Below are 13681 nucleotides of genomic sequence, written 5' to 3'. Positions count from 1 at the left end.
TTTGGTATCAACTTACATCGGCAAGACATCAGTCCCCCCCCCCCAAAAAAAACACTATTTTAGCATGAGATGATGATTCATAATGCATGTTTGATGACAATGCTACTCTGTGGAAGGAGGAGGCCTTGTATTCATTGAGTTAATATGCATGAGTCCACAGAGTAAGGCAGTGCCAACTAATCTTTTGGAATAATGATGAATGGTAGTCTTTCTTCTTTTGACAAGCCTTATGTCTCATTATTATTCCTGAACCACATCTCCTACTTCCTACTGACCAAACAGAGCAGAATGGGTGGCAGTAACAGAGCTGTAGAGGTGGTCAACATTAATCATCAAAAACATGCGCTTTGGTAAACAGTAAACACAGGTCGTGGTAGGAGATTAGAACCACTCTCTCCTGGATACGCTGAAGAATGCCCTGGAATGTCTGGTGGGTAAGACTGGGTTTGCAACGGAAGCTGCATAATTATGGTAAACTAGGCTAATTTGTTGACCTAAGAAACATTTCTGGAGGCATAATGCGTTTTCCTACGAGGACAGATACAACATAATAATTAGAGTGCAAGGATAGAATAATTAGTTTTTTTTCAGGAAATAGGCTAATCCAGGTTTTTAGGACAGTGATTTGACACTTAATGCTCTTCTTGTGCAGCCTTTCTCTAAGTACTACACACATCGTGAGTATATGGGCATATTAGGGGCAGTGAAGTCAAAAACGTGATTTACCTTGTGGAAAAATGGTGTCGCATCCCTCCAATAGAGTTCAAGACACTAGTAGAATCTATGTCAAGGTGCATTGAAGTTGTTCTGGCCCGTGGTGGCCAAACGCCATATTAAGACACTTTATGTTGGAGTTTCCTTTATTTAGGCAGTTACCTGTATATTGCCACACTATGAGGTTGGAATGATAATGTGAAATTGTGAAAATTATGATCATGAACTTTTAGTGTAAGAGCTGTTTGAAAAGACAGCCTGAAATGTCAGCTTGTTTGGCAGGGTGGGGTTTAAGTTAATAGACCAATAACGAAGAGAGTTTGCCCTCCTTTATGCCAATAACAGCTAGTTTTCAGGTGACACATCCTTCCCACTCCAATTAGGCCCCTCGCTCTGACCACTCCCAGACTGTCTTCTTTGAGAAATTGCATTTTGCTAAGATGCTATTTTTGCTTCTTTTTGACCATTTTAATTGAAAACAATCACAGTAAGGTATTTAATTGTTACCCGGAAATGATTTGGTATTGAGATAACAAAGTCTGCATTGGACCTTAATAACTTAACTCCAGGGAACCGGGCTAAAGGCCCTAACCATAAAATCTGTCGCTCTGCCCATTGGACCTTGAAAATATCAGTGACCTTAATAACTTAACTCCAGGGAACCGGGCTAAAGGCCCTAACCATAAAATCTGCCACTCTGCCCTTGAGCAAGGCAGTTAACCAACCAACAACACCTGCTCCCCGGGCGCCGATGACATGGACACCAATTAAGGCAGCCCCCTGCACCTCTCTGATTCAGATGTGGAAGACACATTCCCCTTTCCCTTTCCCAAAGCGCTGTTAGAATTTTTAGAAGCGCTCTCTCGCTAAAAGGTTTGGCTATAAAAGCCCAGACCCTTCAAGGTCTTTCTACTTCCCTCTATTTTAAAACCCAAATGTATTATTTTATGAATCAAAACACTTCAAATAATCCCCAAAGGAGGAACAAAAAGCAATTTTAGGGAGGTTTCCCTAATAGGGGTATCTGTCTATCTTTCTTCTTCCTGGCATTTATTAATTATTTATTGGCCCAAAATAAATTCTGTCCATGACAACTTTCGCGAAAGCCGAGGCTCATGGATCAGAATCAAGTCAGGCTGGAGAATAAAGTGCTGGAAATGTCAGTCAAAGGATGAAGGTCTCTCTCTCTCTCTTTCCCCTTCTCTCTCTTCCCCCCCCCCTCTCTCCCCCCCTCTCTCTCTCTCCCCCCTCTCCCTCTCTCTCTCCCCCTCTCTCTCTCTCTCCCCCGCTCTCTCTCTCACTCTCTCCCTCGCTCTCTCTCTCTCTCTCCCTCGCTCTCTCTCTCCCTCGCTCTCTCTCTCTCTCTCCCTCGCTCTCTCTCTCTCGCTCTCCCCCTCTCTCTCTCTCCCCCCCCTCTCTCTCTCTCTCTATCTCTCTCTCCTCTCCCCCCTCTCTCTCTCTCTCTCCCCCCCTCTCTCTCTCTCTCTTTCCCTCTCCCCCCCTCTCTCTCTCTCTCCCCCTCTCCCTCTCTCTCTCTCTCCCCCCTCTCTCTCTCTCTCCCCCCTTCTCTCCCCCTCTCTCTCCCTCGCTCTCTCTCTCTCGCTCTCCCCCTCTCTCTCTCTCTCTCTCTCTCTCTCTCCCCCTCTCTCTCTCTCCCTCCCCTCCCCCCTCTCTCTCTCCCCCTCTCTCTCTCCCTCGCTCTCTCTCTCTCGCTCTCCCCCTCTCTCTCTCTCTCTCTCTCCCCCTCTCTCCCCCCCTCTCTCTCCCCCCTCTCTCCCCCCCTCTCTCTCTCTCTCTCTCTCTCTCTCCCTCGCTCTCTCTCCCTTGCTCTCTCGCTCTCCCCCCTCTCTCTCTCTCCCTCCCCTCCCCCCCCCTCTCTCTCCCTCTCTCTCCCCCTCTCTCTCTCCCCTCTCCCCCTCTCTCCCCCCCCCTCTCTCTCCCCCTCCCTCTCTCTCCCCCCTCCCTCTCTCTCTCCCCTCCCCCTCTCTCTCGCCAATGGCACCGGATGTCCACCCTGCTCTTGTTGTCTATAGAACTCAACTGGTGTCAATTCAGCAAGTAATAACTCTGACCTATATTAGAGTAGGTGACATGACACACTTTCATTTCTACAAAAACAAGCCTTGTAATTCATTTCTGATAGCATGTCCTATACTAAATGACCCAAGACTGTACATACATCACAGGGTGTTCATGCAGGACAGCTACATATCTAAGGAATATGTTACAAGTGACGGTACATATCAAGGCACATGTTAGGTTCAAGGCACCCTATTCCCTATAGTGAACTACTTTAGACCAGGCCATGTGGCAGTGCACCATAAAGGGAAGAGGGTGCCATTCGGATTCATGTTGATTGGGATTGCATGGTAAGTACTTAGATCAGTATCTATCAACCCATCCACCTGCCACATAGCCACAAGCCAAACAGACAACAGCAAGCTTCCCTGGCTATGTCAGCACAGCAAACCCCTCTTACAACAACATGTTTCAATTCATTAGGCGCAGCAACAACAACTAATTCATTTACATTCTCCCATGGAAATGTGTTTATTAGGCTCTCGTGCTAGCTATGCACGGGCTCTTCATTGGTTCATTATTAGTATTGTCTGAGGCACTCATCAAAATGAGCGTTGTCTTCTGTGGCTGTTATCTTCACACATTGGAAATCATAGGGAGTGGGAGTTCATGGAAAACTAACAACACCAAGATCAGGCCGAGGATGAAATGGCCTCCCCTTGGTTATTTAGCCTTCAGAGCATGGTAAGAGCCAGCAACGGGGCTGGATGTGATCAATAACAGTCTGTAACTTCTACAGTGTGTGCACTCATGCTATGCAATAATAATGTTTCGCAAATTGCAGCGCTGCATATAGCCATGCAGTTATCGATCTTCTCTTTTTAGAGTCATTGATGGGTTGTCTATTCATGTATGAAAGAGCCCTCTTAGCAGTGAATAAACAATGATAATCCATTTCTATGATAAGTGTTATGAGTTGTTATTTTCCAGCCAAATCTATGGGATATGACATGGGGGATTCATCTTAGAGCGGCCTTATAACCGCGAGCTGGTATTATAATGTGTTGAGTGTGATGCAACCTTTATCAAAAAGACAACTTTGGAAACCAGGCAAACAACAGCTACAGTACCTGTACTTTCTGTACCTTTGGGACAAAGATCCCAAGGAAAAGTCTGATCCCAGATCTGTTCTATGCTGTCATGACAACTCCTATGTCATTGTTGGCAAGACAGCACAAACAGATCTGGAACCAGGCTTGTGTCTAGAGAGGAAAATATAGAAATCAAATACAAAACCTTTGTGGGTTGGGTTCATTGTGCTTGTCTCTTTCGTGTTTGATCATCCTGTAGCGGCCGATCCGGACGTCCGGTCGAACCACCTTCATCCCGTTGAGGGTGATCCTACAACAGAGTCATGGTTTAGAAAGGATCCGAGTTTTCATCCCAAACGGCACCCTATTCCCTACATAGTGCACTACTTTTGACCAGAGCCCTATTGACACTGGTCAAAAGCAGTGCACCACATAGGAAATAGGCTTCCAATTGGGAACCATAATCACACTTATAGCCATAGAAATATAAGTCATAACCGATCCAAAACTGCTGTAGCAATGTCAGCCATGACCAGACACTGTCACAGCAATCTCAAGTTAACCTTCAGCTGTAATGCGACAAACATGGGTTAAAGCAAGGCACTGACTGTAGACAACCAGTACAAACTAAAGCCTATTCGAGAATTAGAGGGAGAAAAATAAGAAATTACTGTATATTCCTTTACGCAGTGATATGGAACCTTGTGTGTGTTTGGATGTTTACAATGTTAGGTTCCCAAGATGGGATGAAATGGTTTTATTTCTCTGTAATGCTCTGATTCATGCTGGATCTCCTGTGTTATTGGTGCAGCCAACCTTGATATTACAGTTTGTATCTGTGGGCCTCGCTCTTACTGACTGACAAACAACCAGCAAAACACATTGCTTCTGCATCCTGCCATCAAAGCCTCATTAGAACATATGAGAAGAAAATGCCAAGCGAGTCAAAAAAACATTTTTGAATACAAATTCAGTAGAACATATTGAAAGAAACTCAAAGACTCTTTCCATTAAGTGTCTCTTAGCGTTCCTGAAGGGACCAGCCAAAGCAGCCTTGCTAACTGTCTTGGAAAACAAAGGCATTTGTTTGAGTAAAATGCTGCTTCCAGCTGCTTGACTGCTTGAACAATCGGGTCATTATAATCTCCCCATTTGGCTCTTTATCTGTGTGGAACCCCTGGAGACAACAATCGGTTATGTGAGCATCCCGCTGCTCCAGCTTAAGCGATAGGCTAGCTGCTGCTTCCGTCTCTGGACCTTCCTCTTCCTTCCTAGTACATGATGGAGATCGATAACATAAACAGTGTCTGTCTGTCTGTTTCCGTGTTCTAGGGCTTGCGGGTTTTTTCTTCCATTAACACCAGCGAGGAGGCCTGGTAATGCAGAGTTGATTTGAAATCATCTCCTTGTGTATTCCTGACCCAGAAACAACATCACTAAGGATTAATTGAGGGAAATATTGGAGGAAAAAAAACAGCCCGTATCCCAAATGACACCCTATTCCAAATATAGTGCACACATTTGGACCAGGACTCACATTGCTCTGGTCAAAAGTAGTGCACTCTGTATGGAATAGAGTGACACTTGGGATGCAACCTCCTATTTGTAACCAGAATAGGTATGCACACTTTACCTCGCTCATTTAGAGCTTGTAAAAGCTACTAGAACTAAATGGTCAACTGGGTCTGTGTCAAGTACTGTACACCTACATGATTACCATCCACTTCAGGCCAGTTACATACTAGCTGGAAACTGAACTATTCAGTGACTTCTTTGGCTTCAAGGCATTCTGCAGTGTTAACTGTGGTTTCAAGGTATCAGGTGGAAAAAGCTCCAACCAACTGCAGTGATTTTAAGGATATAAGAGGGCAGGTAGAGGGATGGGCACAGAGCTCAGTCTCAGCTCTATCTCCCAATCAATGGTTAGCCTCGCCTGGGTAATCCAAGTGTGAGTTAATCAATACTATGGCACTTAGTTTGTACTGTAAGCTGAAGATATTGGGCCCAAAGGACTACCCTAGAGTTAATTTAAGACAAGTGTCTGGATGTACATTCAAAATCATTTATTTCAACTCGATTCTTTCTAACAAAAGAAAATCAGCAGAAGGTTAAGCATACATCCTTTTTGACCATTTCTTTACTTTAGGACAAGTTGAGGAGAAAGAAGTCTGACACGTTCTGGGAACATCCTTCACCAGAAACCTTGATTGATTATAAGATGTGATTGTAGGATGTTGTGTCCATGACCTGAGATGTACTGTATGAGACAACATGGCTGTCTGACAGGTTTCTTTGTCATCATTTACGGTTCTGTTTGGTCATACGCCATGGGACTCCACGTGGTGCTGCTGCGCCCTTCCATCCATTAGCCTGACTTCTTTCCTCCGTGTTTTAACATCCTGCTGTCTCAGCCCAGCGAGCACACAAAATTGGCTCAATCGTATTGAACAGCGTTGTGTGCCAAGGATCTGTGGGCGCTTTCATTCCGAACCAGATTCCTTGAACTCCATCAAACCTTTTGAAACCAATCAGAGGGGGAATGATGAAGAGAGAGTATTGAGCGATATAATATAATAATATAATCAAAAGCATTTCTGGAAGAAAATAGAGAGGAAAAAAACCCAGTCTTTGACCTTGCACAACAAAACTCTGAAAACGCTGAAGATTATTTTCAGATGTGATGTTCATTCCTCTCAGGCACAATGAGATAAAATTATTGTTGTTGAAGAGTAAGATATCTGTTGTCCTAGATTTACATTGCCCTTGGTAACAAAGTAGTATTCAGGCTCAGAGAAAGGAGGAGAAACAGAAGTATGATTACATTGTCAGTTTTGTGTATGGTTGACAGTGGAGGCTGCTGAGGGGAGGACAGCTCATAATAATGGCTGGAATGGAGTGTAACGGATGGAATAGAGCGAGTAGAATGGTATTGAAAACATGAAAAGCATGTGTTTGATACTATTCCCTTCACTCCCTTCCGCCCATTACTATAAGCTGTCCTCCCCTCAGCAGCCTCCACTGCTGCAAAATGGTTGCTCTCTCGCAATGCATACAGTACATACATTGCAATGCTTGTCCCTTCGTTGACTTCCTTACTATTCTCACATTGCCATTGATATCATTCACTCTCTATGTAGCTGTTAAATACTACAACAAACAATTAACAAGAAATCATTGTTTTCCTGAGGCCCAGTGGTAGTATTGATATGACTGTCTGGACAGCTAATTTGGCCTCGCGTGCCCTTCTGATTGGATTAAGAATGTCTCCATCTTTTTTTTTTTTTTTCATTTCTCAACAGTCTTTCTTAATTGCATTAGACTCTTGGAGTCGAGGGGAATTGGAATCTGCGGCATCCCCTCATTTCACTCTGTCAGAGCCGACATGAGAGGGGTGCTGCTGAGAAAGAAGCCAGTGGGGAGAGACGAGGAGATGAGAGGAGCGAAGCTGAAATCACTCATGTTGGATTGAGAGTGTGTTTGCACTGTCTGTGATGGTCTTGCTGACTGCGGTGGTTCTATCTCTCTGCTGCCTGCCAACTCTCTGTCCACTCCCTCCTGTCTCACTCTAATTAGAAATAGCCACACGAGGGCAATAGAGAAATGAGAGTCCTGCCAGGGCTGGTATTTTTCTCCTCTATCTCCCTCCCTCTTTTACAGACAGACCAAATGTAGACTTGATAGTCTGCCCGTGTTTAAAATAGAAAATATCACAATTTGAAATAGGCTATGACTTGGGATTGTATATTTCTTGAGTAATCTTCCTTGAAATTGTCTCCCCTCTATCTGTCTGTTGGCATCAGTATCAGCTAGGTGTATATTTAGGTCAGGGAGAGCCTGTCTGTCTGTCACCAGAGACAGTCAGTCACCTAGCTTAGTAGTAGATATGAGGGAACTAACTGTCCCTCCAGGGCCTTGTGTTTCACTGTACAGATGCTGACAGTCAAGGAGTTGCCCATCCAAGACACTGGATGGATCTGCTACTCTTCAGTTGTATGTACATGCCCAAGAGGGGTGACAAAGACAGAGCTTTTTAAGTTTCCTTCCATTCCGGTTGCTGGTCTCAGGGTGAATGGTGTCTAAGGGAAGCAGGGAAAACAGTGTCATCTATCTGTTTCCCCACTACTGCCAACATCACCTCCAGCTATTTCTGTCTACCCTCCTGTCCTTCACTCAATGAAACTGTATAGTGAGGACCTTCAACAAAGTTCAAGGTAGCCCATCAAAAAAGGCTTGAAAATCACCACTTTTTTCCTCTTTAGCTGTTTATTTGGGGGAGGGGGTAAATCAACCCAGACATATTTATGAAGAGGTACGATTGTTAAAAAGGGGTCATCGTTGTTGGAGAAGTTGCCACTGTCAGTAGCGCGAGTTATTCCCTCCAAGCAAATCATTTTTCCCAGCAGGTTCTGACAGCATGGCACAGAACCAAAAACACTACAATAAATGAGGAACTCCCCACAATATTTTGTTGTCCTGCTTGCAACCTTAAATCAATTATGCAGTTCACACAAGGTTGTGTGTGCACTACCGCACCTCACCACTAATACTACCACTGTAGTTACAGTATAGCCTATACAAATAACCAAGATACGATGTTAAAAAAACATCAAATGCAAATATCACAAAATACACTTTGAACTCTTAACATATTCTAGAGCAGAGTGCATCATGATTCTTGAAAAAACAAATGAATCCTGTTTAGTCTCCAGTCCTTACTGCTCTAAGGAGAGATTCTTGGTGACTGTCCTCTTCTGAACTACAGTGGGTCAACACACTACTCCCCTTAATCACTCTAATCCCAGTAAGCCTCCCTCTCATTGCTGGAAGATCTGTTGTGTTACATCACAATGTGTGTGAGGCATCAGCTATTATTACCATCTGGGATTGTGTGGCCAGTCTGCCAGTGCTAGGCCTGCTGAACCCACTGAATCGTACAGTCATTAAAGGAAGCACTCTCTCGCTCTTTCTCTCTCCACAAGTCATAGGTTAGCCTATATAGAGGATGTGATTTTAACACTAGAAAAGCCTGGCCTTGAGCCATCCCGTTCTGAGCCGATGACCAGTCATTTTGACTGCAACATTCTAACAGTCTAATAAATACATGTATGCTATCAGATTTTTTTTTTATGAAGGTCCTGGTGAACATTAGAATACGAAGAAAAAAACATATTTAAAAGAACACAACAGCATTTTCATTAGTTTATGTTACTGTAGGCCATGGAACATTAACTAGATTCGGCGGGCCGATTTTTTCTTGAGGGGGCTGGTCGGGGGGCCTGAACATAATCACAAATAATTTTTACACTGCAAATTGACCGCAAGAAGCCCAAACAGATATAATATTTGACTAAAACATAACCACAATTCAAGTGTTAAATCCATCACAAAGAAACTACTATAATTTTGTCAGGTCTTAAGAAACAAAAGAACAGAATAGCATATTTGAAGTTGTATTATGTTACTGGTCTTTGAGTAGCAGCCTGAGCTATATGCTGCTGCAAGCTCACGTGTGGAGTGCACCCAACAGCTGTTATTCTTGGAAAAAGTTATATTTTTAAATACGACTCATCTCTTCAATTTTATATTTGGCAAAGGTAAGTGTTTTGGAAACCTCAGAATCTGATCTTTCTCTCCAAGGTCATTATAGTTTCTTTTTTTATACTCATTTTTATTTCTCTTCGATTTTATTTGGAATTTAGTTTCAATTAGTTTACAGACTTGATTTGCTAGTTGTTATTTAAATACAGTTGTATAAAAAATATTTATAATTCGTTTTAATATGATTTAGTTTCAGTTTTAGTCTTAGCGACAGAAATCATGTGTGGGCCAGGCTAGAAGCAGTTTTTGTTGTCGGTGTGTTTGTGATGTCAATTCTTGCAACAGTGTAATGCGGTGATGGGTCAGGTCATAGGTCAAGTTAGGTTTAAAGTGGCAATCTGCAGTTGTTACATCCATTTTTGGATGTATAAATGAATGATATGTACCCATTGATTCTTGAAGAATATAACTTAGAAATGCTTCATGAGCGTAGCTCATGTGTCGTTCCCCATCAGAACCCAAAATATAAGCTTGTTTTACTCCAATGTTTGTAAAAACAAAATAAACGGACACTGCAAAGCCTCAAAACATGGGGCTCTACTCCATCTGTATCGCTGAAGTCATTACAGATGGTACGATAGAAATGTAAAGGTAACTTACGATTGAGTCGACATCTGCAGCGTTTACCGTGAATTCAGTCTACCAACATTGCCTTTACATTTCAATCATGCTGCGACGCTGAACTTCCGCGATATGGATTGAATACAGCCCATGGTTAAATATTTTTTTATATCATAGATGGTTAGTCCTTGCAACAATACTTCTGTCTATGATATATTAGAGTGGTTACAAGTCAGTTAAGAACAAATTCTTATTTACAATGATTGCTGATTGGCCCTTTCAATTGTAAACTCATTCTCAATGTGGCTTGGATTTAAAAGGAATAGCGCAGACTCTGGTGCAATAAATATGATGGAAGGAAACCCTATCTCTCCCATGTTTACACCAATCCAATGCTTTTTCACCTCAGTAGTACATGTAAGAAGACTCAAGTTAGCTACCTAGCCGATAATTTACCTGTTAGCTAGTGATAGTAATTTCGACTCATATATTCCATACCTTGGAGCATCGTAAGCTAGGCAATTGATTTTATTTTACTTGACTAAATACATTTTTTGTAATTAGTTTCTGTTTTAGCTTCAGTTTACTATAATAACCTTGTTTCTCACTTTCTCTACATATAAATAAAATGTCTTACCTGCTTGTGACTGTAGGAGGATTTTTAAATGGTCACTTTTTGACGCTCCGTTTCCCTGCCTCTGTGCAATTCCAAGCTGCACTGGACCAAATCTTCCATTTGACAATTGATAATATTGTCATCCATCAGACTACTGTCAGTTCCATCTTGTCTTTAGGCTAATTCTATTGTTATATTGTTGTATGTGCGAAATTAGTTTCAATATGGTTAAGATGTAGTTTTGATGGGCCATCAGCTAACTGCCGGTGAACGAGGGGCAGGGGGGGACACGTCCTCTTAAAACTGCTTTAAATACAAATTCTGTCCGTGACATTGAAATTCTAACTACATTAAATAGACTCTTTAAGGAAAATTCAAGGGTGAAGGGGGCATGATTTTTCTATTTTAAATTCATACACAATCAAAATGACTGCCTCGGTGCTTCTAGTGTTAGAGGGAAGAGTGCTGTCACTGACATCCCTTCACTCCAGCACCCATGGACCTCCGATCAACAGACTGTGGGCACGGCCGCATAGTATTGAACAGGGACATGGACTCCCGCGAGCTGTGATTGTGTTGGCTGGCCACAATTTGGGCGAAGATGCCGTGTATTGTTGCAGCGAACCCAGGGGAAGGAGCCAGTGGAACAAGAGAAAGAGAGACACTAGCAACAGACCCCATCACTCACACATCACCATCTCCCTGGGTGCCTGGGGAAGAGACCTTCACCACCACCCCAGTCACAGACCCGTTTGAGTCTGCATCCCAAATGGCACCCTATTCCCTATTTAGTGCACTACTTTTGACCAGGGCCCTATGTGCCCTGGTCAAAAGTAATGCACAACGTGTATAGGGAATAGGTTGCCATTTGGGACGCAGCCGGAGTCTAAACACTGCTGCACGCTAGCCTAACACCAGGCTTCACCATCAGTCCCTGCCTGGCCATGACACCCAGTGTATATTCAGGGGCATTTCAAATTGCTTTATATAAAACGGCTTTAAAACAAGTGAGCCTTGAAAAGGTTCTGGATTTCAATGAAAGACAACCTTCATGCTCTTTTTATATGCTTATTTTGGTGTCTACAACGTTGACTTTAGCCTTCACACTCATGTATTGGGTGCAGCATGGGGCAGGATAATATCCCAGCACATTTCACATCATCTACTGGAAGAAATTGGTCTGTTGAAGGAAGCATCTCTGGGGAAATCTTAATGGATCAACTCTACTGCAGCTACTATCAAGCTGTGAAAGATTTTACTCCCCCAACATCCTCCCTCCAATCATGTCTTCTCTTCAGATGTGAGGGCTCGGGGCAGACACACACAAAGACAGATTCCTTTTATCGCATAACGCACATCCTGCCAGACTCTATCTGTGATGCAGTAATCGCCCGTATACTGTCCCACATCCCACGGAAAGGGGCCAACTCCAAACCCTCTATTTACCTATTTTGTGTTTTGTGTTATCACAACAGAGTTGGGTTCGTAGATGGAATGGTGGAAGTCACATATCTCGCGAGCTAGAGAGGGAAGATGATAGATGACATGAAAGAGCGATCTATTCTCCTCTAAAACAAGTGTCAGTAAAATGAGAAACTGCTGCTCTATCGTTTGACAAAAACGTGTACTATGAAATCGGGACCGTCTGCAAGCAGCACTGAGAGATAACGTGGTCGGGATGAACAATGACTTTCTGTCTTGACATTCAAGAAAAAAAATCTACTTCAATGATAAAGTCAAATGACAGGCCAAGCATACATTCTGCGTTTAACAAGACATGTAGCTGTGCCCACTTCACTCTTGTAATATATAATCTGTGCCTTTAAAATGTTATCAGCATTAAATAATTCAAAGCTTCTAAAGTACAGGCACTTTGTAGCAATGACTAATACTGGCGCAATGACCTTGGTAGTGGAGTTTTTCTGCCTAATATACAAACTACTGAATCAGCTACATGTATAATCGAAATGTCAACTAAAATGACTGCATTCATTTTCTGGTATGGTGCTGGGATTGATGGGAGTTTTTATAAATGTATTTTTCTGCCCTGCAGTCTTACCTGTTATAGATGTCGTCATCTTCTCCTCCCCAGCCCCAGTACTCGTTGGGGAAGCCATTGATCTTGAGAAACTGTTTTTTGCTCAGCCCGGAAACCCCGCCAAAGTACCCAGCATAAGGAAGCCTGCAAGAGAAAAGAACTGTCAAAGAATTGAGGCAGTTGTCAGTTTTGAATTTCACGATAGATCCTGGCATTTCAAAACAACAAGCCTGTCAAATATGGATACTCTACTGTATTGCATTCAAGACAAGTGAAAATTAGAACAAGACATTTCATGTGCATAGTGTAACAATGGAACAGTATAAACAAAATACAAGTATATTAACAATGTATTGCTTCTACAGCAAGCTCAGATAGCTTTTCTTAAGAAGTAGGGAACAATTGCATGATGTGAAACACTCTAGTTTAAGCACATGACTTAAAGTTAACAATATATTGGGAAAGAGACTCAATTCCCTATGGGCCCTGGTCAAAAGTAGTGCACTATAAGGAATAGGGTTCCATTTGGGACACACAGAGCCTTTTTACAGAGCCCCACTGTAATGTTCCAGTACAGTGCTGAAGGTTAGCAGTGGCATGTCGGGTCCCTGAAGTTTGCCTCGGGCCAGTGGTGATTGGTGTGCGACAGGCAGCTTCATGTTTAAAGACGACAAGCACAACACTAATGAGGCCATCTGCTTTAGCAGCAGCCTTCACACAAACAGTGTGGAGAGAGAATCCTTCTGTTTGTGTGTGTGTGTGTGTGTGTGTGTGTGTGTGTGTGTGTGTGTGTGTGTGTGTGTGTGTGTGTGTGTGTGTGTGTGTGTGTGTGTGTGTGTGTGTGTGTGTGTGTGTGTGTGTGTGTGTGTGCATGCATGTACACTACCATTCAAAAGTTTGGGGTCACTTAGAAATGCCCTTGTTTTTTAAAGAAAATCCAATTTTTGTCCATTTAAAATAACATAAAATGCATCATAAATACAGTGTAGACATTGGTAATGTTGTAAATGACTATTGTAGCTGGAAACAGCAGATTTGTAATGG

At 42.8% G+C, this 13681-nt stretch overlaps 1 protein-coding gene across 1 annotated transcript in view; it reads right to left on the bottom strand.

Annotated features, from left to right (window-relative positions):
- The window catches only part of LOC135558701 (beta-1,4-galactosyltransferase 2-like), a 143086-nt gene that overhangs the window by 4692 nt on the left and 124713 nt on the right, over positions 1–13681 (bottom strand). The window contains exons 5-6 of the mRNA XM_064992745.1: positions 12659–12781; positions 4030–4134 (exon numbers count right to left, since the gene is read on the bottom strand). Of these exons, the coding sequence (XP_064848817.1) occupies positions 4030–4134; positions 12659–12781 (228 nt within the window). The remainder of the gene's footprint in view (positions 1–4029; positions 4135–12658; positions 12782–13681) is intronic.

The sequence above is a fragment of the Oncorhynchus masou genome, chromosome 17, assembly GCF_036934945.1.
Source record: "Oncorhynchus masou masou isolate Uvic2021 chromosome 17, UVic_Omas_1.1, whole genome shotgun sequence".
Lineage (NCBI taxonomy): Eukaryota > Metazoa > Chordata > Actinopteri > Salmoniformes > Salmonidae > Oncorhynchus > Oncorhynchus masou.
This window is presented reverse-complemented; position numbering and strand designations above follow the sequence as displayed.